General features: G+C 42.6%; 1 protein-coding gene across 6 annotated transcripts in view; it reads left to right on the top strand.

The window, feature by feature from the left end:
* Window positions 1-21,365, top strand: part of AAGAB (alpha and gamma adaptin binding protein) — a 152,351-nt gene extending 130,986 nt beyond the window's left edge. For 4 of the 6 annotated variants that reach the window (XM_086711026.1, XM_086711025.1, XM_025919745.2 and 1 more), the window contains 5 exons: window positions 12,607-12,689; window positions 13,548-13,644; window positions 18,322-18,426; window positions 18,893-18,942; window positions 19,609-21,365. In XM_086711026.1, coding sequence (XP_086567152.1) covers window positions 12,607-12,689; window positions 13,548-13,644; window positions 18,322-18,426; window positions 18,893-18,942; window positions 19,609-19,686 — 413 coding nt within the window. In that variant the 3' untranslated portion in view covers window positions 19,687-21,365. Of the gene's footprint in view, window positions 1-12,606; window positions 12,690-13,547; window positions 13,645-18,321; window positions 18,427-18,661; window positions 18,943-19,608 lie in introns of those variants that run through there. The other 2 variants (XM_086711027.1, XM_086711024.1) reach the window with 2 other exon arrangements.
* The last annotated feature ends 2,757 nt before the right edge of the window (window positions 21,366-24,122 follow it).

Raw genomic sequence — 24,122 nt, 5'->3', positions numbered from 1 at the left:
TTTTGCCCATCCTCCACACCCTCACAACCATCAGTTTGTTCTCTGTGCTTAGGAGTCTATTTCTGCTTCTCGTTTGTTTTGTTTTTCAGATTTCACATCTAAGTGAAATCATACGATACGTGTCTCTCCTCCTGACTCATTTCACTTAGCGTAATACCCTCTAGCTTCATTCGTGTTGTCACAAATGGCAAGATTTCATTCTTTTTTATGGCTGAGCAATATTCCATTGTGGACATATATCACATCTTTATTCAGTCATCTGTCCATGGACACATGGGTTACTTCCATATCTCGGCTGCTGTAAATACTGCAGGACGCCCAGGGGTGGGTGTACCTTTTTGAATTCGTGCTTCTGTTTCCTTTGGGTAAACACCCAGTAACGGAATTACTGGATCATATGTTATTTCTATTTTTAATTTTTTGAGGAACCTGCTACTGTTTTCCACCTGACTATGCCAATTTACACTCCCACCAGCTGTGTGCAAGGGTTCCCTTTTCTCCACTTCCTCGCCAATACTTGTTGTTTCTTATCTTTTTGATTCTAGCTGTTCTGACAGGTATAAAGTGATATCTCATTGTGGTTTTGATTTGCATTTCTCTGATGGTTCACAGTGATATTGAGCATCTTTTCATGTGTCTGTTGGCTTAGAAAAATGTGTGCCCATTTTTAATCCGATTATTTGTTTTTTGGTGTTGAGTTGTATACATTTTTTATATATTTTGGATATTAAGTCCTTACCAGATACATCATTTGCAAGTATCGTTTGCCAGTTGGTAGATTGCCATTTTGGTTTTTTGTTCGTTTCCTTCACTGTGCCAAAGCTTTTTATCTTGGTGTAGTCCCAATAGTTTATTTTTGTTTTTGTTTCCCTTGCCTGAGGAGACCTATCTAGAAAAAGGCTAACGTCAAAGAGATAACTGCCTATGTTTTCTTCTAGGAGTCTTATGGTTTCAGGTCTCACGTGTAGATCATTAATCCGTTTTGAGCTTATTTTTGTGTATGGTTAAAAAAAAATGGTCCAGTTTCATTCCTTTTTATGTAGCTGTCCAGTTTTCTCAACACCGTTTATTGAAGAGATTGTCTGTTCCCCATTGTATATTCTTGCCTCCTTTGTTGCAGATTAATTGGCCTGGATTTCTTTCTGGGCTCTCTGTTCTGTTGGTCTATGTGTCTGTTTTTGTGCCAGTACCATATTGTTGTGATTGCTGCAGCTTCGTAGTATATCTTGAAATCTGGGATCGTGATACCTACAGCTTTGTTCTTCCTCAAGATTGCTTTGGCTGTTTGGGATCTTTTGCGGTTCCATAAAAATTTTAGGATTAATTTGGTTTTAGTTCTGGGAAAAGTGTTGATGGTAGTTTGATAGGGATTACATTGAATCTGTAGGTTGTTTTGGCTTGTGTGGACAGTTTAACAATACTAACTCTTCCAGTCCATGGGCGTGGAGTAGCTTTCCATTTCTTTGTGTTGTCGTCAATTTCTTTGATCAGTGTTTTACAGTTTTCAGAGTACAAGCCTCTCGCTTCCTTGGTTAAGTTTATTCCTAAGTATTTGATATTTTTGGTGCAATTGTAAATAGAATTGTTTTCTTAATTTCTGTTTCCGCTACTTTATTATTAGTGTCTAGTCATGCGACCAACTTCCGTGTATTAATTTTGTATCCTGCAACTTTACTGGATTCGTCTGTTATTTCTGATAGTTCTTTAGTGGAGTCTTTAGGGATTTTTATGCCTATTTTATATGATGTATAGCATCATATCATCCTCAAATAATGATGGTTTAACCTCTTTCTTGCCGATTGGATGCCCTTTATTTCTTTTTTTGTCTGTTTGCTGTGGTTAGGACTTCTAGTACTGTGTTGAATAAAAGTGGTGTATTTGGACATCCTTGTCTTTTTCCTGATCTTAGAGGAAAAGCTCTATTTTTCACCACTGAGTGTGATGTTAAGCTGTGGGTTTTTCACACACAGCCTTTATTATGTCAAGGTATGTAGCCTCTAAATCCGCTTTGTTGAGGTTTTTTATCATGAATGGTTGTTGATTTTGTCACGTGCTCTTTCTGCGTATATTGAGATCACACGATTTTTATTTTTCATTTTGTTAACGTGGTATATATCAATCACATTGATTTGCAAATATTGAACTATCCTTGTATCCCTGGGATAAATCTCACTTGATCGTGATAAATGATTCTTTTAATGTATTATTGAATCCAGTTTGCTAATATTTTGTTGAGGATTTTTTGCATATATGTTCGTCAGGGATAGTGGCCTGTAGTTTTCTTGTTTTGTAGTGTCTTTGTCTGGTTTTGGTATCAGGGTAATGCTAGCCTCGTGGAATGCATTTGGAAGCTTTCCTTCCCCTTCTGTTTTTTGGAATAGTTTGAGGAAAATAGGTATTAACTCTTCTTTAAATGTTTAGTAGAATTCACCTGTTAGTCCATCTGGTCGTAAACTTTTGTTTGTTGGGAGTTTTTTTGATTACTGATTCAATTTCATTACCAGTAATTGGTTTGTTCAAATTTTCTATTTCTGATTAAGTTTTAGAGGATTGTATGATTCTAGGAATTTATCCATTTTTTCTAGGTTGTCTAATTTGTCATATAATTTTTTGTAGAGTCTTAATAATCATTTGTATTTCTGTGGTGTTATTATTTCCCCTTTCATTTCTGATTTATTTTTATTTATTTATTTTTTTTTTACATAGGTCTTCTCTCTTTTTTTCTTGGTAGGTCTGGCTTATCAATATTTTTTATCTTTTCAAAGAACTAGCTCTCAGTTTCATGGATTCTTTTTTCCTGTTGATTTTATGGTCTGGTAATTCATTTATTTCTGCACTGATCTTTATTATTTTCTTCCTTCTCCTAATTTTGGGCTTGGTTTGTTCTTTTTTTTTTCCTGGTTCCTTTAGGTGTAAGGTTAAATTGTTTGAGATTTTTCTTTGTTTCCTGTATCGCTATAAATTTCTGTAAGGGAAATTTTGTTTAGAGGGATGCTTTTGCTGTATCTCAAAGTTTTGGACCATGATGTTTTCATTTTCATTTGTCTCCAGGTACTTTTTAATTTCCTCTTTGATTTCTTCCCTGACCCTTTGGCTGTTTAGTAGCATGTTTTTGGTTTTTTTTAGCCGCCACATGTTTGTGTTTTTTTCCCAGTTTTTTTTTCTTGTAATTGATTTCTAGTTTCATATTGTTGTGCTCAGAAAATATACATCATACGATTTCAATCTTAAGTTTATTGAGACTTGTTTTGTGACCTAACATATGATGTATCCTAGAGGATGTTCCATGTGTACTTGAAAAGAATGTGTATTCTGTCATTTTTGGATGGAGTGTTCTCTATATAGCTGTCAAGTCCATTTGGTCTAATGTGCCATTCAAAGACACCGTTTCATTATTGATTTTCTGCCTGGATGTAACCGGGGTGCTGAAGTCCCCCATTATTATTATATTATTGTCAGTTTCTCCCTTTATGTCTGCTGATATTCGCCTTATGTATTTAGATGCTCCAGTGTTGGGTGCATAGATATTTACAATCGTGATATTCTCTTGTTGGGTTTAAAATAAATCCTTTTTAAAAGGCTGTCTGAAATGGTGGGTCTATTCTATTGTTCTACACTTAATCCTGAGTACCGATAAAGCTCTAGATAGTTAATGTAATAAATACTTACACATTACTTGTGAGCGTAAGATAGTTTATTTTAAATCATTTAGAGTCACAAGGAATTATTGTCTTTAGTTTGAGGTAAAACTCTTATGTACACAGGTGCTCAGTTAAAGTGTTTTTGTCACTTAATTTCATATTGTAAAAGCAAACAGGTAAAATTATAGTACTAAAGTTGTAGGCATATTATTAGTCTAGAAAGAGATTTAAAAATCTTCCTAATATAAGACGTAACTTTTGGGTTAACTTATAATAACCTGGTTTTATATTCTTGGTGCTACCAGTGTCTTGTTTCATAAACATTCTTAATGGGGCATCATTGCCCCCAAAGGGGTGAAAATTGATTCTGGGGGGTAAAAAAAATTATTCATTTTATATATGAAGCACAGATCTACATATACTGTGTAAACATACATACAGTATGTTTGTGATCATATTTCCGTGGGGAGGGTGTATCATGCATGATTAGGAATAAAAGTCTAAAAAGGCCAAGTGGAGTTGTATTTAACCCTAGTACCTGGCACAGAGCTTCTAAGGTAATATTATAAATTAGTAATTGGTTTGTGTCCTGATCCTGAAACAGCTCCAGATCTATAAAGGTGAAGGGAGCATCTTTTATTATTCAATAACAAGCCCCTTTTCAACCACACCTGAGTTATGTTAACTTTGGAAAGCCCCTAAACGTGGGGGGCTGGTTGTCAGGGGAACCAGCCACGTGAGTAGAGGGTTGCAACCTTTAGCCCCACCCCCTGACTTCCAGGGCTGATGGTTGAGTTAGGCACCTAGGGTCCAAGATTTAGTCAATCGTGCCTGTGTAAGGGAACCTCCCTAGAAACCCTAAGCAACCTTCCAGGTTGGTGGACACACTGAGGCACTGGGAAGGTAGCACACTCTGATACGTTGCCCTGTGCGTCTCTTCCATTTGGCTGTTCCCGAGTTACATTCTTTCATTTTAAATTGGTAAGTTTAGTAAGTTAACTGACTTGAGTTCTGTGAGCCATCCTAGCAAAGTATGGAACCAAGGGAGGGGTCGTGGGAACTCTCAATTTATGGCCAGTTGGAAGTTCAGGTGACCACTGAGACTTGTATTTGGTGTCTGAAGTTGGCGGGGAAACGAGGGCAGCCTTGTGGGATTGCGCCCTTAGCATGGGGGGTCTGGGCTAACTGTAGGCAGTTAGTATCAGAATCGTAAATTGTAGGACATCCAATTGACATTATACGAGAATTGGAGAATTGTACGGTGTGGAAAAACCCACACATCTGGTGTCAGAAGTGTTGGTTATGAGTAGAGAAGGAAACAGCAGTTTTTCCTTTAGGGGCCATGATGAAAATGGTTGAGAAACAGTGAGCTGAAGGATATATTCTAAACTCTTCCTCAGGGGCGCCTGGGTGGCGCAGTCGGTTAAGCGTCCGACTTCAGCCAGGTCACGATCTCGCGGTCCGTGAGTTCGAGCCCCGCGTCAGGCTCTGGGCTGATGGCTCAGAGCCTGGAGCCTGTTTCCGATTCTGTGTATCCCTCTCTCTCTGCCCCTCCCCCGTTCATGCTCTGTCTCTCTCTGTCCCAAAAATAAATAAAAGCGTTGAAAAAAAAAATTTTAAACTCTTCCTCAGAGGAAATGCCCAGATTCCACTGTCTTCATTGTAATCTAGTTTCTAGTGATGCAGGTGGGTAAGGATTAAGCAGAATTTTAATAGTGGAAACAGCAATTCTTTCATTTGATGGTTTTCTGTGTTCCCATTATAAATGGAAAGAATTAGGGGTACCTGGGTGGCTCAGTTGGTTGAGCATCCGACTTTGGCTCAGGTTATGATCTCGCGGTTCATGAGTTTGAGCCCCGCATCTGGCTCTGTGCTGACAGCTCAGAGCCTGGAGCCTGCTTCCGATTCCGTGTCTCCATTCTCTCTCTGCCCCTCCCCTGCTCGCTCTCTCTCTGTCAAAAATAAATATTAAAAAAAATTTTGTTTAAATAAAAAGAAATAATCATTTATTAATGTATGCTTCCCCCGAATTTACTTGGTAACAAGACACTGAAGTAGAAATCCCAGATTCCAGTTTAAGGAACCATTTACAACTGGGGTACAGAACAGTGGCAAGAAATAAGTACCAAAAACACAAGGTCTGTCTGGTTATCTGATACCTAGCCTACTCTCTTGAGAAAGTAGATGGCTAATGCCCTTAGTATGTATATATATATTTTTTTTAAAAGAGAGGGTAAAAAATGATTGAATAAAAATTTAATCATTAAATTTAATGTTATCGGAAAATAAAACAACATCAAATTAATGAGAGGGAGCGTGGTAAACAAAGAGGGTTCTAGAGGGTCTGTCTCTGCCTTGGTCATCTTGGGAAAATGGCATCATGTCTCTGGACCCCAGTTTCCTCATCTCTAGGATAGGGTAGAATTATACCAACATTACATTCTGTGGACTCACATTCCTTGAATCAGACTGAGTCACTCCTCTTTGTATCCCATGCCTAATATTGTGGAACTTTTGAAGGAATGATTTGAATGATCTCTTAACACTTGGCTAACTGTGAATGTTGTGGTCAAAAATAAAATAAATAGATCCATGTGTGTATGTGTGTGTGTGCGCGTGTACTGAAGGCATAACTTGGTGGAAGAGGTTTGTTGTAAGAGAACAAGGGGAAGAGGGCATTGTGAATAATTAGAGAAGATGGAGTAAATGAGTCAAATGATGAGACTATGGTTTAAAAAAAAATCGCCCCCCAAATTGTCCATAAGCAAAATGAATGGTGGGAGATCCCTTCAGGCTAGTCACCCTGGAGGGTAAGGCAGGCCCCCGCCTGTGGCCACCATGCAAAACATTTTTGGTAGTTTTCCTTTGGTATTCTTTCTAGAACTGGTTATGAACTACATAAGAAAAGTCCTCTTTTTCTTTATGGTAACATCTTATGGTTCCCCACACTTGGTTCTGAATGACTTTTCACTTGATTCTAAACATTCCTTTGAGGATTTTCAAGAGTGTGCTTCAGGCTCTAGAGATAGGACTCTATGGTGGAGTCGTGATTGAAATTAGTGTAGGGGCGCTTGGGTGGCTCAGTCGGTTGGGCATCTGACTTCAGCTCAGGTCACGATCTCGCAGTTTGTGGGTTTGAGCCCCGCGTCAGGCTCTTTGCTGATGGCTCAGAGCCTGGAGCCTGCTTCGGGTTCTGTGTCTCCTCCTCTCTCTGTTCCTCCCCTGCTCACACTCTGTCTCTCTCTCTCTCTCTCAAAAATAAATAAAGATTTAAAAAATTAAAAAGAAATTAGTGTAAAGCTTTCCTTTACAACTTTGGTACTCATTCTGATGTTTAGTGCAGTTTGTTAAGAAATTGTGTGTATGCGTGCATAGAGAAAAGGAGCAGGAGGACATATACCAAAGCATTGATTGGCATCTCTTATGGTTTCATTTTCTTCTTTATACTGTTCTCTACTTCCCGAATTTTCTATGGTGAACATTTCGTTTATAGTCAGGATAAAGGGAAAAAGCATAGTCTGGTTACTTTCTGGTTATGTTCATTGTATCTTCAGGTATTGGCAGAAACAGTTCTAGACTTGGGAGCAGGTGCCCAGGTGTGGGAGAGCATGGATTCACGTACTGCCAGCTACGGTGCATCCGAGTTTTGTCTTTTCAAGCAATAAATAGTTGATTGAAAGAGAATAAATCAGTTTTTCTAATTCTTCTGTGATTTCAGAATCATTCATTTCATTATGTCAAGCAGAAGGTGGAATGTGATAGGGGCGCCTGGGTGGCTCAGTCGGTTAAGTGTCTGACTTCTGCTCAGGTCATGATCTCACGGTTTGTGAGTTCCAGCCCTGCATCAGGCTGTGTGCTGAGACGGCTCAGAGCCCGGAGCCTGCTTTGGATTCTGTCTCCTTCTCTCTCTGCTCCTCTCCCACTCACACTCTGTCTCTCTCCTCTCTCAAAATTAAACATTAAAAAAAAAAAAAACAAAAAAAAAACTTTTTTTTTTAAAGAAGTGGAATGTGAAAAAGATGTGTAGGCTTATTTCCCAAATACTAGTGAAATCATTTTTGAGGGAGTACTTGCTTAAAATAAGTTTTCATGGTGTGATTTAAAAATAAGAAAAAATAGGCCCAGCTTCTCTATGGAAGTCGAAAATCTTAGCTGTGGTGTAAGTGGGGTCACGTGTATCACTGGGTAGAAAACAAAATATTTTGTGGGGAGAGAAAGGGGATGTAAAGAAAAGTTGAACGTCTACAGATGGTGCCAACTAATTGCCGCTTTAAAGAAATAAAAGCTGAATATGGACACAGAAGATACATAACAGGTCATCTAAGACGTTTTGGGTGTGTGGTCGTGGAAATGCTTAATATTGTAGCTGTGTTGTGTAGAAATTTGAAGTAAAAACCTCTCTGGCTGACACAGTGCAGCCTGAGTCCTATCAGGCCGTCAGCGGATATCCCAGCCTCCTTCGTATGTTTAACCTTCTGCTAAAATTTCCCTTTGGGCCCAAGTTTTCAGTTCTGTAAGTGTCTCAGGGAATGGAAGTCACAGTTGCTGTGTGAAGTACATGTTACGTTTCTATAAAAATCCCGGGCTTTTATTTTATTTTTTTAATGTTTCTATTTTATTTTTGAGAGAGAGAGAGACAGAGCATGAGTGGGGGAGGGGCAGAGAGAGAGAGGGAGACACAGAATCCAAAGGAGGCTCCAGGCTCCTAAGCTGTCGGCACAGAGCCCGATGCGGGTCTCAAACCCACAAACTGTGAGATCATGACCTGAGCTGAAGTTGGTCGCTCAACCGACTGAGCGCCCCAAGCGTCCCCAAAATCCTGTGCTTTTAGATTTATGAAGAGATACCCAAACACTGTCATCTATATGAAATTTTCTGGAAACTTATTAAAAAAATAAATATATAAATAGAAGCTCCTCCCCAAGGCACATGAAATCTTTATTCTAGAGGCCATAGCTCTGTTTCGGACACTTGTGTAAGAATTCTCTGCTAATGACCAGCACCACTAGAGTTTTTCATGACTATCCTTTTTAAAATCTAGTATTCCACAGGTGCCAATTGAGTAGTCTGAAATGGAATTAGATGTTTTTAGGACCAGAGTTTAATATACTTACTGTGCCTTCCAGAAGAATTTATTTTCCACCATTAACAACTTCCCTTTTCTCTAGCTCTGAAGCTCCAGAAGAATCCGTTCAGTAAGTGGATTAATTTATTCCTTCCTGGTGTGGTGTTTTGTGGCATCGATAAAACGAGAGGGGCAAAAGCCAATTTCAACAACTACCTGCTAAAGAAATAAATTCTTCTTAATAGGGATGATATTTCCATGCCCTGAGTCCTGGGGAGAAAAATCTGGCAAACAAGAAAAGATTTATGTAATCCTTTCCTATGAGAATGGTTTTACAGTGGGTGCACACGGGCAGAATTTTGCTAAACACGTTTTGAACTAGGCAGGACTGAGTTTCTTTAAAGCCGTAGGTGGATAAAATATCATCCAAGTTTTTTTGAGCAACATTAATGTGTGAGCGATCCGCTTTGTATAAACAAGAATGAATTGCTTTTCTAATCATGACAATTGCTATGTTTCTGATCTCCTTAAAATATAAGCAGGGGAACATCGTGAACTCTCTTGTCAGTTGACTACATTTCTCCGTTGTTTATAAGAAAATCCTGAGCGAAAGTCCTTCCAGCTTATTATAATTAGTCCAAAACCTGATTATAAACTCGTAGTCATCTGTGAACCTTAAAAGGATTAGGAAACTTAAGGTTCTTGTTTTTCTATTTAGTAATTTTTTTTTTCAACCTTTATTTATTTTTGGGACAGAGAGAGACAGAGCATGAACGGGGGAGGGTCAGAGAGGGAGGGAGACACAGAATCGGAAACAGGCTCCAGGCTCTGAGCCATCAGCCCAGAGCCTGACGCGGGGCTCGAACTCACAGACCGCGAGATCGTGACCTGGCTGAAGTCGGATGCTTAACCGACTGCGCCACCCAGGCGCCCCTCTATTTAGTAATTTTTTTAAAAAGCCCAGCTAATTCAGAGCTACTGTAAGAGAGGCGAAAGAGTACCTCTTCATAAAATCACAGACACCTAGGGCAGAAAGGACCTTCACAACCATGAATATAGCACTCCTCTTATTTGGCGGATCGAAAAATTGAGACACAGAAAGATTCATTAATTTGCCCGCGATCACATGGGGAGGCAGAGCCAGGAATGAAATCCAAGCTTTCTGACCTGGAGCCCAGTTCTCTTCCCACTATTCAGACTTTTTCGTGATCTACAGTGATGAGTCTGGCTCTTCTAACTCCTGTCCCTCCCAGACCCCCTCCTTGGAGGCAGCCACTATAAAGAATGAGGGACTTTGGGGTGCCTGGGTGGCTCAGTCAGTTAAGTGTCCGACTCCGGCTTAGGTCATGATTTCGCGGTTCGTGAGTTCGAGCCCCGAGTCCAGCCCTGTGCTGACAGCTCGGAGCCTGCAGCCTGCTTCAGATTCATATTCTCTCTCTCTCTCTCTCTCTCTCTCTTTCTCTCTCAAAAATAAGTAAAAACATTAACAACATAAAAAAAAAAAAAAGAACGAGGGACTTTAAACAGACTGTTTTGATCAAACAATATGCCTAAGTTGACACAACATTGCCTTAGTCTTCATGGATTGCAGCCTGGCCTGCCAAGTTTAGGTGATGCCCAACAGAGGAAAAACATAAGCCGTGGAATTAGAATAGGCAGGGATTTGTGAATTGGATTTGAAGATTACCCCAAGCCCACTGTATTTCCAGTAACAGAGGTGAGGACTCTCTTACAGCAGTACCCTATTACTCAGGTACTGCCTTGTGTACAAAGAGCCTCAAGTCTACTCTAAGAGCTCCATGACATGGAGAATCCCTGTGAGAGCACTGAACTGTGTACAACTGCTTTAAAATCTATAGCACATTGGACCAAATATCCCAGGCTCTCTGAAGCCATCGGCGTGAGACACCACATGGATCTACTTCTCTCAGCCTCTGGGTCTCCGCTGCCTTCCTTGGTGACACCTTAGCGCTTGGTCCTTGCGTGAGACGCACCCGAGCACTTGGCCTGGCGTGTTCCTGGCAGAGTGACCGAGTTGGATGAGGAGGTAAAAGGGGCTCCAGGGGTACGTGGACGCTGGGGTACGGTGTGAGAAAATCAACAGGCCCCTGGTGCTGCCCAGCGCCCACACAGGTCCTACAGCGGGCAGGGTACCCGCGGGGTGAGAGGCCGAGCTGGAAAAAGCTGTGCGGCCTAGCATGTGCGGTTGTTGTGGTGTCGAAGGACGGAGACGGCAGGTGTCTCTCTGTTGTCAGCACCTCTGTGTGACTGTCTGGCAACAGATTTCACACGACGGGGGTAGGACCTAGGAACCTCTAGGTGGTTTAAAGAGCTGAGGATGGGTCCGGGGAAGGGACAGATAGAGGAAAGGCAAGGGGAAGGAAGATAGCTTTTTGACAACTGTACCTTTAGACTCCTGGATTGTGGGTGTCGCCTTCTACTCTAAAGTAGTGATTTTCTTTTCTTTTTGTCCTTCCGACTTCCCTGATCCCTGTCCTTCAAAGATTCTCCTGGAGTATGTGTGAGAAGTTCAGCTTTTGGGGCACCTGGCTGGCTCATTTGGAAGAGCGTGCGACTCTTGATCTTGGGCTCATGAGTTTGAGCCTCACGGTGGGCGTAGCGATCACTAAAAATAAATAAATAAGTAAACTTCGAGAAATGGAAGTTCAGCTTCCTTGGTGTCTGCCCCAGAGATTCTGCTTCAGTGAGTCTGAGATAGGGTCCTTGAATACCTGGCTAGTTTTCATAGGTGTTCCAGGTGATTCTGAGGAAGCTGTGATTGGCGCCAGGGCTGTCGTCATTTCTAGATGTTCTGCTCCAGATTTGTCCTCCATTGTAAATACAAACATTAAGAGTATAGGGAGTCCTTATCCCTTACAAAATGAAAGCTTTATTTTAAAAAGCATGCATGCTCCTTTTCACCTGATGATAACGCACCTGTGTTGCTTTTTTGTAAACATTTCTGAACATTTGAAACACCGTTTGAAACACTGCCATATTGGTTCATAGTGACTATTAAAACATGAGTGCTGTTAACCTTTACAAAAGAACCACTGAGTGGTTTTGTTTTTTGTGGTGGACCTGCCATTATATTTGGCCTGGACCTGTGTCTATGAGTTTTAAAAATTAGTCAGAATTGAGAGAGTATGGTGATTGTTGGTGACTGTTTTCTTAAGAAGTTTTTATTCCAGGGGCGCCTGGGTGGCGCAGTCGGTTAAGCGTCCAACTTCAGCCAGGTCACGATCTCGCGGTCCGTGAGTTCGAGCCCCGCGTCGGGCTCTGGGCTGATGGCTCAGAGCCTGGAGCCTGTTTCCGATTCTGTGTCTCCCTCTCTCTCTGCCCCTCCCCCGTTCATGCTCTGTCTCTCTCTCTCCCAAAAATAAATAAAAACGTTGAAAAAAAAAATTTTTTTTTAAAAAATAATAAAAAAAAAAAAGAAGTTTTTATTCCAAAAAAATTCATATTTTCAAATAACAAGTATGATGAAAATGCAAGCACGAGTCCATGCATTAAGATCTATAAATTCCTGGGGCGCCTGGGTGGCTCAGTCGGTTAAGTGGCCGACTTTGGCTCAGGTCATGATCTCACGGTTTGTGGGTTCGAGCCCCACATCGGGCTCTGTGCTGACAGCTCAGAGCCTGGAGCCTGTTTCGGATTCTGTGTCTCCCTCTCTCTGACCCTCCCCCGTTCATGCTCTGTCTCTCTCTGTCTCAAAAATAAATAAATGTTAAAAAAAATTTTTTTTTTAAAAAGATCTATAAATTCCTAATGTCCCAGAGTAACAGTTTTTATAGTTAGAACTTTTATAATGAGGAAATAGCCACTGTGTTTTATCACGGTCATTTTAACACTTTACAACGTAAATAACAAATGTCCGTGACTGGATTGTTTTCTTTTCAGATAGGAACCAAGGCTTTAGCCTTCTCAGCTCATTGGCTGGAGCAAACCATAGCATTGGGTCAGCAGAGATGCGTCACTCAGAGGTAAAGATTTTTCCTGGATCCTTTGGTTTTAATTTCTCCTTGTCATTATGACTCTTTATACCATTTGTCATTTTTTCCTTTCCATTTAAGAGGCAGCAGAAAATAGTTAAGGATAAAAAGAGAATCTAAAACAGTCCTCTTGTGCCTGGTGCCTGTTGAGAGGAGGCTGGTCCAGCATTAAAGCAGTAAGCCCTTTCAAGATGATCACAATTTAGGCTCCCGCATGGGGTTTTTTGGGCGAGCGTACTTTAAAAAGCGTGCTAGGATTTCCTTGAGACATAAAGTTGCCTGCAGATCTTTATGAAATAAAATTGATGGTTCTTTCTCAATACTTCCCATGTACGAGGCCCTGTACAAACCAGAGGCAGCGTCCCTGTCCTCAGTGAAGTTCCTAGTCTGACTTCAACCCTGTGTCCTCAAGGTCTTTGGTCCAAGTGTGCCTTGGTCAGCTTGCTGGAACCAAGAGCAAATGACACAGTGCCATGTGGTCTTTCCAGGCAACTTTTTCATCAGTCTTGAGCTCTTTGAGAAATACTTATGTTGATTTTTGCATTTTGAATAAAACATGGCTCTTAAAGCAAACAAAAAACCACGTTTTAATAGCCAGTAGCAGAATCATAACACTTTCTAGTTTTTCCTTGAGGGAAAATACTCCTGAGTTGGTGACTTTTTAGCCTCTGATTTTTTTTTTTTTTTTTTTTTTTATGTGACATCAACTCTTCTTCCATCTCTCTTTGTCTCTAGCTCCCATTATTGCTTCTCTAGAGCCAACTGGGGAGTGGAAGTGTGAGCCTTTTTGGCTTTAGTTCTGAAATAGCCTGCAATTAAATTACTGCTTGTGTGTATTTCCCTCAACAGCAGCCCCGTTTGCCAGCAGCAGCTAGGACTGAATCTCTCTTGGATCATCGGGGCGGTGCATCTAACACAACAGATGCCCAGGCAGATAGCATCGTGGGTAAGTTCCTCCTTTGGCTGCCAGGAGACAGCTCTGTGGAACTTGGAATAGGTGTGGGACATACATCATCGAGGGGGAAATTGACTTTGAAGATGAACAAGGGAAGAAAATGGATTGTGTACCCCAATGAACGTGAGCCTGGTGGATGGCTATCAGCAAGGGAGGGAGAATTGCTATATAAGCAATCTGTGGGTACCATTTTCTCTCTGATTCTCTCAGCAGGATCCTGATCCAGATCATCTTAGCTGAGACAGACAGAACCAGGTGGTGAAACAGCTTTATATCTCCATATTCCAGTTTTTTTCATAGTATTTAACAGTTGGCAGAATTGATGATAACAAGAATAATACAACTTTATAAGCCCTTTCACATCCTTTTAAAGTTCCTTTATATCTACTTTCCTGTGTTGGGTAAAGAAGTTCAGCAGAAAAGTTATTTTATGGAGATGACACTGAGGCCCAGAGCAGTTTAATAGCTTGTCCAAGGGCATCTAACAAGAGGGTCCTGGAACTGAAACTCGAATCCACTCAGATGTCCAAAAGCCACGGGATGTGGTTGATAATAACTGTAAACGTTCTCTTGTTGTGGAACTGCGGACAGTTCTGCGTTCTCGCGATGCCACCACGGAGGGCCCATGTGCAGCTTTTAAAACACTTTCTGATTAGAAGATAGTCCAGTAGAAAACTTAAGTGTTTGGTAATAGAAACATATAAAGAAGGAAAAATTACATATAATCTCTTTACTCTTTCATATATTCAACCTTGTCTTCTAGTTGGGTCCCTCCTATTGGTTTAAAAAAAAATTTTTTTAATGTGTTTATTTTTGAGAGAGAGACAGAGCATGAGTGGGGGAGGGGCAGAGAGAGAGAGAGGGAGACACAGAATCTGAAGCAGGCTCCAGGCTCTGAGCTGTCAGCACAGAGCCCGACACGGGGCTCCATCTCAGGAACAGCGAGATCATGACCTCGGCTGAAGTCAGACGCTTAACCAACTGAGCCACCCAGGTGCCCTTCTCCTATTGGTTTTAGATGTGCTAAAGTCTCTGTCATGGGAAAAAACAAAAACAAAAACAAACAACAGTAACCACACTGAAGAGGTAGGGAAGACAAGAACTGGCCTGAATAACATGGGGAAACAGCATCTGACTAAATACCATGAGGCTAAAAACAGAACTGAACAGAAATAGTGAACTCTGCTTAATACATTTGATTCTCACAGGAGTATGGTTTAGAAATCCTGACACAATATATATTTTAGATGTATCAGGGTTGAAAACATTTAAAAAATATAGATAATGAGCGCTAGGTTTCTCACTGTCCGAGAAAGAAGTCACATAAGGAAAGAAGAAGGCGGGATGCACCGTTTGGTACTGGGCTGGAACTGAAGGTGTTAGCGTGACGGCATACTTCTGCGCTAGAGCAATAGAGAGAGACGTGTGTACGCGTCCTACCGCTTTCCACTGAGAGGGCCTGGAAGCACCATACTCCAATAGCAGTTGGCACCTTTAGCATTTAAATTCTTTTTTTTTTTTTTTTAATATTTATTTATTTTTGAGAGACAGAGATAGAGAGCGAGTGGGGGAGGGGCAGAGGGAAAGGGAGACACAGAATCCGAAGCAGGCTTCAGGCTCCCAGCTGTCAGCACGGAGCCCGACGCGGGGCTTGAACTTATAAAACGCAAGGTCGTGACCTGAGCCAAAGTCGGACGTTTAGCTGACGGAGCCACCCAGGCGCCCCACCACCCTTAGCATTTAGATCTTGGTTTTTAAATACCATCCTCCAACAAAAGGATCCAGGGTCACTTGGAGAAGTGATTGATTCCAAGGCTAGAGACCAGAAAAATGCAGGATGAGCCTAGAGTTATCCTGTGGGGCCAGAACGTGAGGAGGTACTGGAAGAAAAAAAAAAAAAAAAAAGGGAGCATGTTAAAAGGGCACCAGAACCAACTTGAAAGAGCTTCCTGTGGCTCATGCTGGAACAATTTGACCAGCAAAAATGAATTTAGTAGGGGCTCTGGGTGGCTTAGTCGGTTAAGCGTCCGACTTCAGCTCAGGTCATGATCTCATGAATCGTGGGTTCGGGTCCCGCGTTGGGCTCTGTGTTGACAGCTCAGAGCCTGGAGCCTGCTTCTGATTCTGTGTCTGCCCCCCTCTCTCTCTCTCTCTCAATAAATAAACATTAAAAAAATGAATTTAGTATTGGGCTGTAATCCACAGAATAAACTAAAATATCTATGAATTCATACTAGCATAAGAAATAACTGAGTAAAAAAACAACCAGGGAAAAAAGGGAAGTTCTTCTTTATGGAAGAATTCTGGTAAGGGTAGAAGGAATGAGGGAAAGAAAAATCATCATTAGCCACACACCACAGTAATAATTGTCATTGTGGCCAAGATCCACTGATCCACATGAAACTTAGGAGATGAAATTTTGAGAAGAGACACAATGCTTGCATGTTCCACAGTATCTTCCCCAAGATATTTATTTAGTACAGAGAGGATAATAGTAACTTTACACTGGAGACACCCGGCGGACACCAGTTTTAACATCAGTGGTAATAAGACACACTGACATCACCTGTCCCCTGACAGGAGGCACTGAAAGGGCACATCACTTTTGTGGTCTTCATGCCAAAGGTGCATAGCCTCAGCCTAATAAGAAACCATCAGACAAACCCAGTTGGAGGGACATGATACAAAATAACTGACGAGTACTCTTCAAAAGTGTCAAAGTCATGAAGGATGACAGAAGTCTAAGGAACTATCACACTTTGAAGAAGACTAAAGAGATCTGACGGCTGAATTCTGTGTAAGATCCTGGAACAGGATATTAGTGGGAAAACTGGTGAGGTCTGAATGAAGTCTGTAGTTTAGTTAATAGCACTTTACCATTTTGAACTTCTTGACATCCATAATTGTCCTTTAGTTACATAAGATGTTAATGCCAGGGGAGGAAGGCGGAACTTACTATTTTCGTAACTTTTTGGTAGTACCGAAATTATGTCAAAATTAAAGAAAAAAAGGCAAAACCAAACCAACAAAGGTAAAACATCTGTCAACCCCGCAGCTCCCTCCTCTCTACTGAACTTCTTTCCTTCCCTCACCCACTATTACTGTTCAGCTTTTGTCCCATTTGCCACTGAAACAGCTCACCAGTGACCTCCATGCCACTAAATTTCGTAGACATTTTCCAGTCCTTGTCTTAACCTCTTGACAGCATTCAACATTGTGGATCGGTTCCTTTTTGAAACATTTTCTTTGGCTCACCTAGCACATGTCCTGGTTTTCTTCTTACCTCTCTGGTTATTCCTTCTCTTTCTTTGATAGATGACCCTCCTTTACCCAGCCTTCACATATTGCCATCCCTCATCACTCCATCTACCCTCCTCTGCCAAATCTATATTTAAGCATGAAGTGCTTCTATGTTCAGTTACCATTTATACACAGATAAATCACAAATTTTTATCTCCAGCCCCGTATGTCAACTGCCTACATGAAATGTCCATTGAAATTTGTCCAAAGCGAATTTATTAACCAAAATGCATTTTTAACACCAAATTCTCTGTATGGCATTGTAGTAGATGCAAAGAATTAGAAGTTGTCCTTGTCTTCAAGCAGCTTACAGCCTAAAAATGTAGAGACAGGCCTTGTGATATAATGCTTAAAGTCGTGGGCCTGGGGTCCTGGACAACTGGGTTCCAATCATGGCTCTACCACTAGCGGTGAGATGACCGCGAGTAAGTTGTTTAGCCTCCATGGGCCTTAGTTTCCCCTTACGTAAAAGAAAATTCTTCCTAACAATGCTGTTGCAAAAATGAAAAGGAATTACATAAATCACTCGGTGATGTAGACACAAAGGTGAGCTCTCTCGTACTGTAGTGGTATTTCAGTAATGTGGGGAGGTGTCAGAATGCAAAGTAGCATGTGCCAGTGCCAAGACAGTTCTGGAAACACGAAGTATGGAATGAAATCTAGGGAAGGAGGCTTGTGATCTGGGATGCCTAGGGAAGACATCATAGAGGTGGTCGGTATGGAGTGGAGAATGGGGAAGAATTCTGATTAAAAACAAATTTTGATGAAGAGGTAATAGGTTGTGGTAGAAATAATAAAGGCTTTGTAGTAATAGGATTTGGCTCTACTTCTGAATAACTGTAATTTTAGATGAATTCGTTTTTAAACGCAGCTTTCTCCACGTATAAATTGCAGACATTGAGGTCTGTCCTAACCACCTTATATGGTGGTTGTCAGTAATAGATGCGAAAATATTTGTTGTACAGGAAGATACGGCATAAATTCCAGACGCTTACTGTTGATCAGTGCACCTCAGTGGAGAGTGTGGCCTTTCGAGTTGGAAACACCTAAGTCAGAATCCGAGCTCACACTAGCTGTGACCTGGAGCCAGCCAGTCACTTCCACTCAGAGCTCTAGTTTTCTCATCCCTGAAACGAAGCCATATTCTTTGCCTCAGTGTAATGCTGTAAGGCTAGAATATGCTCCTTTTCATTCACGAAGGCCCGCCAGCAGCCAGGCAGGCAGAAGCACTGTGAGCAGTGAAGACGGTGCACATGGAGTACTCGTCCAGTGATGACGCCGTCAAAGCTAGGATTGATTGCCTTGTATGCGTATTTAGCCCATATGTAAGTGATATGTGGCAACTAATGTGACAAATCCTTTTTTCAGATCCCATGTTAGATCTGGATATTCAAGAATTAGCCAGTCTTACCACTGGTGGAGGAGATTTGGAGAATTTTGAAAGACTGTTTTCCAAGTTAAAGGAAATGAAAGGTAATTGGATCCATTGCGTCTGACACATTCCCGTCCTGGTGCTCCTCTGTTTTACATGGTAGGATTTGGTTTGGTCACCGCCGATTGGATTCCATGCTCTGGTGTCAGCTGTCTGGAGAACCTTGGCTCCGGGGGGACCATGCCATCTTCTGTTGGTAGAAGTTCCCCGGGGAAGATTTTCCTCTTTCTCCACTCTCTTTCCTCTTACTTGCCCTTCTTCTCTTGCCTCTCTCAGTTTCTTTCAGTGTGTCTCATTAACCTGGAATCAGTAAGACCCCTGCCAGTTGACTCTCCTCATCCCCATCTGGAAAATCGGGAAGACTTAAACTCCCGAACAGCTCTAATGACTACACCATACGCATTTGTCTTTGAAACCCATCTCCCATCTTCTAGCATTACAACATCCATACACTCCAGACTCTCCTGTGCTATTAGATGAATTTCTTAAGATATATTTTCCCCCTAGACAAGGCTGCGACGCTTCCTCACGAGCAGAGAAAGTTGCATGCAGAAAAGGTGAGACAATCAGTCAGGTATTTATTGAGTGTCTACAGAAGGTCTGTTAATGTTATTATATGTCACACTTGTTGATTTCTGTAAGTGCCTTAGTGTGAACTTTTCTTTGGATATTAACTTGGAACGAATTGAATGTTTACACTGTAGTAATATAATTGCTGTAGTCAAACCAAGATTTTTCAAATGTATGTTGAGTGACATGGAACTTTAATTGAGACTCAGGATGTTTGCCTTCTTAACTGTTGGGCTGGAAAACTCCCAGTTGTTTTGTTTTGTTTTGTTTTGTTTTATTACCAATGCAACACATGCTCTTGGCAGGAAATGTATGTGGTTTATGGTATTTCATTGTATGAATGTGTCCTAATTTATCCATTTCCCTTTTGGACGTGTAGGCCATGTGCATTTTTTGCTTCTATAAATAGTGAAGCTGTGCATAACCTTACACATCCATCACCTTTGTACGTAACTCTGATTTTAGACTCAGTATGCATTTCTAGAAGTCGAAGTCCTGGGTCAGGGTATTCAAGGGTTTTGATATATGTTGCTGGAAGGCTGGAGGGCAAGGATAGCATTTTAGGTCTTGATCAGTTGAGCATATTGACTGACACATGAAACAAGCTGAAATGTAGCTGTTGCCTAAAATGTGTTGCACGCTTCTCTCCACAGGTGGCCAAGGCCTTCTGGATGGCAATTGGGGGAGACAGAGATGAAATTGAAGGCCTTTCATCGGATGAAGAACACTAAATTATTTGTGCTAGGGTTTGACTGCCTGAGATCTTCCCTGCTCCACCCAGTTCTCTTCTGCCGAACTTCCCATCATCGTGATGGCCACCTGACTTAGTTCTAGGGTCCCCTTAATTTTAGTTCTTACTAGGGGATAGTAGGGGTTTCCTCTCTCAGTATATCTTAAGGGAGTGAGGAGTATCATGACAGCAAGGAGGGAGTTTTTTTCAAATATACTTTTTCTAGGAACGGGAGCGAAACGAGGCTCAGGGGCCTGTGTGATTTGCCCCGGTTGAAGAAGGAGGCCACCACGCCATTCCCAGTCCACCTTTTATGTGGTGTCCTCTGTGGCCACACTCAATTACTACAGGTCAGGAGCTGGTGCCACTTTTCCTCAAGCTTCTGGATTTTCTGCTTTCGGGGAGCTTCCTGCTCCAAGCTTTGTTGCTTTTGGTGGGAGGCGAGGAAGCTGCCACAGACTTGATTTGTGCCATAGTGTAGGTGGAGCCAGAGTCCGTGGCCCTCAGGTTAGTCTCTAGCTGAAAAATGCTTCTGGGCACTTCATTGGAAATACAGTGTCTCAGCTCATGCTAGAAACAATGGAAAAAACCAGGGTGAATTCTTAGATTATACTAGATGAGGCAAAACAAACTCATCTACCAAGTTGTTGTGGGGGGGGGGAGGCGGGCGGGGTGGGGGGTGGTGAGACTGAGAAAGAAAGTTAAGGAATTCCCTATCTGGGCCATCGAAACAGTATGTGAATGCATATGGAGGCCTTCACATTAGTATAACCATGAAGAAACTCTTCTTCCTTAGAGCGCTTGAGATGTCAGAGCTGTGCCGTCACACTTTATACCCTCAAAACGAGGTGGTTCCCCCTCTTCTTCTCTGCGAGCCAAACAGGTCGCTGCCCAAAGAGTAACAGTGAGGATGGGCAAGACGGGAAGGGATTGTGAAAGGTCAGGCAACGAATACCCGAGTACCTTGTGTTACTTCCTGGGCTGAGGGGGTCAACCCTAGGGCAGTTGCTCACCAAAGGGAACCTCTCCAAGGAAGAGCGGGAAGTACAGCAAATATTCCTATTTCTGTTTTTGTAGACACTTTGTAAATGCATGCCACTAACCTTCACCGCGGCGGTGACCGCCACGGTTCTAGACTGGCGCGTGGCTGGCCGCTGCCGACACGGAGGCCGAGAGCTGCTTCTGGCCTAGTGTGGACTGTGAACTCCTTAGGTCACCAGCAGAAACAAGTTTCAGACCCCTCTGTGCACCGCCTTGTAAGCACTGCAGGAGGAATGGCGGAAGGAGTGAAATGCTCCAGGTTCTGGGCCAGGGCAGCCGCAGAGGGGAAGGTTTCAGTGACGGGAGTGGTCAAGGAAGAGCCATCACGGGCAACACCGGCAGTTTTCTTGCTTGGTGACTTTTTTTTTTTTTTAAACTATTCTGAAGGTCTCTGAGACTCTAATTGATCACCATTCCATCAATGTTTCTTTGATGTGACTGCATTAGCTACTAAGAATGTAAGGGAAGTTGGCTCTGGGGTTGCAAAATGAAAGGCAGAATGGTTTTCTTAAAACATGAAAGGTTCCAGAAAATACATCAGGTCATGTGGTTAGGGAAGACAGACTAGAAAAAGCCGTGAATGTGATTTTGTGGATTAAACAAAGCCAGGTGATTAAAATATCATTTATTTATAAAGTCTGCCAATGTGTATTAAGATTTTGTTGTTTTTTAGTAGGCCATATGTTGGGGGAAGCCTTACTTCAGATTGGGCATAAATAGTGAATAATTGGAGAGTCTGCCAAACTCATAATACGTGGAATCTACCTCGTGTATGTATAATATCAACTCACCTTTTCAAGACCTCAGCTTTCTGGGGCTGTTGGCCCCTTCCAGGGCACACGGGGATAAAACCACCTTCCAGTGGTTTCTAAAGGCTCACATTAAGAGTGATCACGAACTGGGGCACCTGGGTGGCTTAGTTGGTTAAACGTCCGACTTTGGCTCAGGTCATGATCTTGCAGTTTGTGGATTCGAGCCCCGCATTGGGCTCTGTGCTGATAGTTCAGAGCCTGGAGCCTGCTTTGGATTCTGTGTCTTCCTCTCTCTGCCCCTCCCCTGCTTACATTCTCTCTCCCTCAAAAGTAAGCATTTAAAAAAAAAAAAAAAGTGATCATAAGCTAATAGTGCAGTAAAAGTTGCAGTCAACCTGACATGAGCTGTGAATGTGCCAACGCCAGTTACTATGGACTGTCTGTCTGGGAATTAAAGTGAGAGACTCGGCTTTTTTTTACCTCCAACATTTCTCTATTTGTGTAACACAGAGTTGGGCCCATAGTAGGCCTTTAATTTTGGTTTGGATTCACGTTTGCTAGTTTGCTGAATATGATCACAACATTTGAAGGTCCATGAGGGTTGGAAGGTAGGGAGAGACAGAAGTAAACTTTTTTTTTTTCCCCTCAAAAATCATGTGTTATGTAATAATTTTAGAGTGATGAAGACATAGATATTTTTATAATTTTAAAATATGTTATCTTGCCAGAGTATGAGAAGATTGACAGAACCAGTTTGCTTTCTCTCTATTTATAGAACTTGGCCACATCTAATTCAGAGAAGCTAGAGATTCAGGGACGCTAGACTTGGACGGCTGAGTAATATGGGATGTGGTTCAAGGACCATCGAGCATGTCAGGCCGTTAACTGCAAACTACTTGTAACGCGTGAAAGGTGATATATGGCTAACTTCCTGCTCCCGCGGCGGAGAGGTGGGAGTGAACATCTTCGCTGTGGCTGACCGGATTCCCTTACCTTAGGCCAGTTTCTTAACAATGGCCATCGAGAGAGCACGTGGAGTGCCCCTTGCTCTGCGCCGGCCTGCCATGGAGAAGCAGCCTTAAAAGAATCACTGTCTAAGGGTAACATGAGAGCTCGAGGAGCTATTCTGAGCGCCTGCTGAGGCAAAGCTAAATTTAGCAAACATGTGTCTAGCGTGGTCAGAGGTTCTGCTTCATTGAACGTCCTGATTGACGGAGACAGAGTTGCAGAGAATTCTGTAACGAGTGCAAGTCGTCCTTCACCCCCACCCCAGATTTTAAAGCAGTCAGGCAATTTAGGTATGGCATTCTGTCATTAAAGACCACATCTTACTGGAGGACTCTAGGCAGAGAAAGTGAAAAGTCTGGTCAAGCGTACCACCTTCCTGCAGGACCGGTTACAAAACACCCAGACGGTCAACTCTCCCAGAATCGGTAGGCCTCGTAAAAGCAGCAGGCTGAGCGTGCAGAGCAAAGTTCACGTTTTGATTTAGATTCCACTCAGGGTTTAGGGTAGCGGTCCATCTTTGCGTCTCTGGCATTGAAGCTGTTGCCGAAAAGGTCGTGGAAATGCTCAGTTTCTTATCTTTGGCACCACCTACGTCATAAACATCACGAGTCTTGCTCTTAGTGTAGATGTCTTTATTCTGAGTTTGTGTGTTTGTAGCACTAAAGCCAAGTTCTTCTAGAATAGGAAGAGTCTTGCTCTGTTCTGAGGTGTTTCTCTGATGTGCATGCAGAGCGAGGGATTGACAAAAGGGAACGGCAACAAACGTGGGCCTTTTGTTGGAACACTCCTGAGCCCTGTTCCAGCTTTTAATGATTTGTGGTTCTACCTTGTTTCCTGTTGGAAAAGTATGGATTCAGAACCTGGACCCAGTGACCATTACTGCATCTTTGGAACACAGGTCTGGGAGGAAAAAGATATTTTGTGTCTATCTGTTGATGGGTTCAAACCCTCTCTCCCCACAAGCACAAATCTGGGAAGCAGTGACAGGTCACATAAAGCTTTTCGTCTTTGCCTCTCCCTTTTCTCTGGTCAACCAGGTGGCTTTAGTGCTACAAAAATGTGGACTAAGGGAGGCCTGGGGTAGGAACTTTATAGAAACAGTTCAGTTTGAGAGAGAGAACCTTCTCTTCATCCGAAGCCCAAGGACACGGTCTGTGCCAATCCAGCCGCTCTGGGGAACTCTCAGGATGTCGCCAGTGGTGAAGTTAGAAGGCTTCAGAGTCAGAGTTGAGGAAGAGCAGCTGTCCCGTTCCTTTACCCAGGTAAGCGCTGAAACAGGATTCAGGGTCCGGCCCTGATGGTGCACCTTCTCGGTACCAGGCTCTGCAGGGGTGGCAGAGGCAGACTTGGGTAAGGGTGTGGGTTCTCTCTGGGAGCTCATCACCCAGCCCAGGTGATGGGGGCGGGGTGGGGGCGGGGGGGCAAGCGCATCGAGGCCAGGAAAGCTAGAGTGCCGGGCAGCATGTGAAGTGTTGGGACCAGCCTCCCCTGCTGTGGGAAGGCGAGCGCAGAGTGGGCTGGGGAGAGCATATGGTACGTCTCAGAGCAGTCTTTCTCAGACGTGAGCCCACAGCGAGTCCCCCGCAGGGCGCCGGCCCAGAGTTTCGGTTCAGCAGGTCCCCAGCGGGGTCTGGGG

The sequence above is a fragment of the Puma concolor genome, chromosome B3, assembly GCF_028749965.1.
Source record: "Puma concolor isolate L17-30 chromosome B3, mPumCon1.1.hap2, whole genome shotgun sequence".
NCBI lineage: Eukaryota > Metazoa > Chordata > Mammalia > Carnivora > Felidae > Puma > Puma concolor.
Note: the sequence above shows the minus strand (reverse complement) of the source record. Positions and strands in the feature narration are given on the sequence as shown.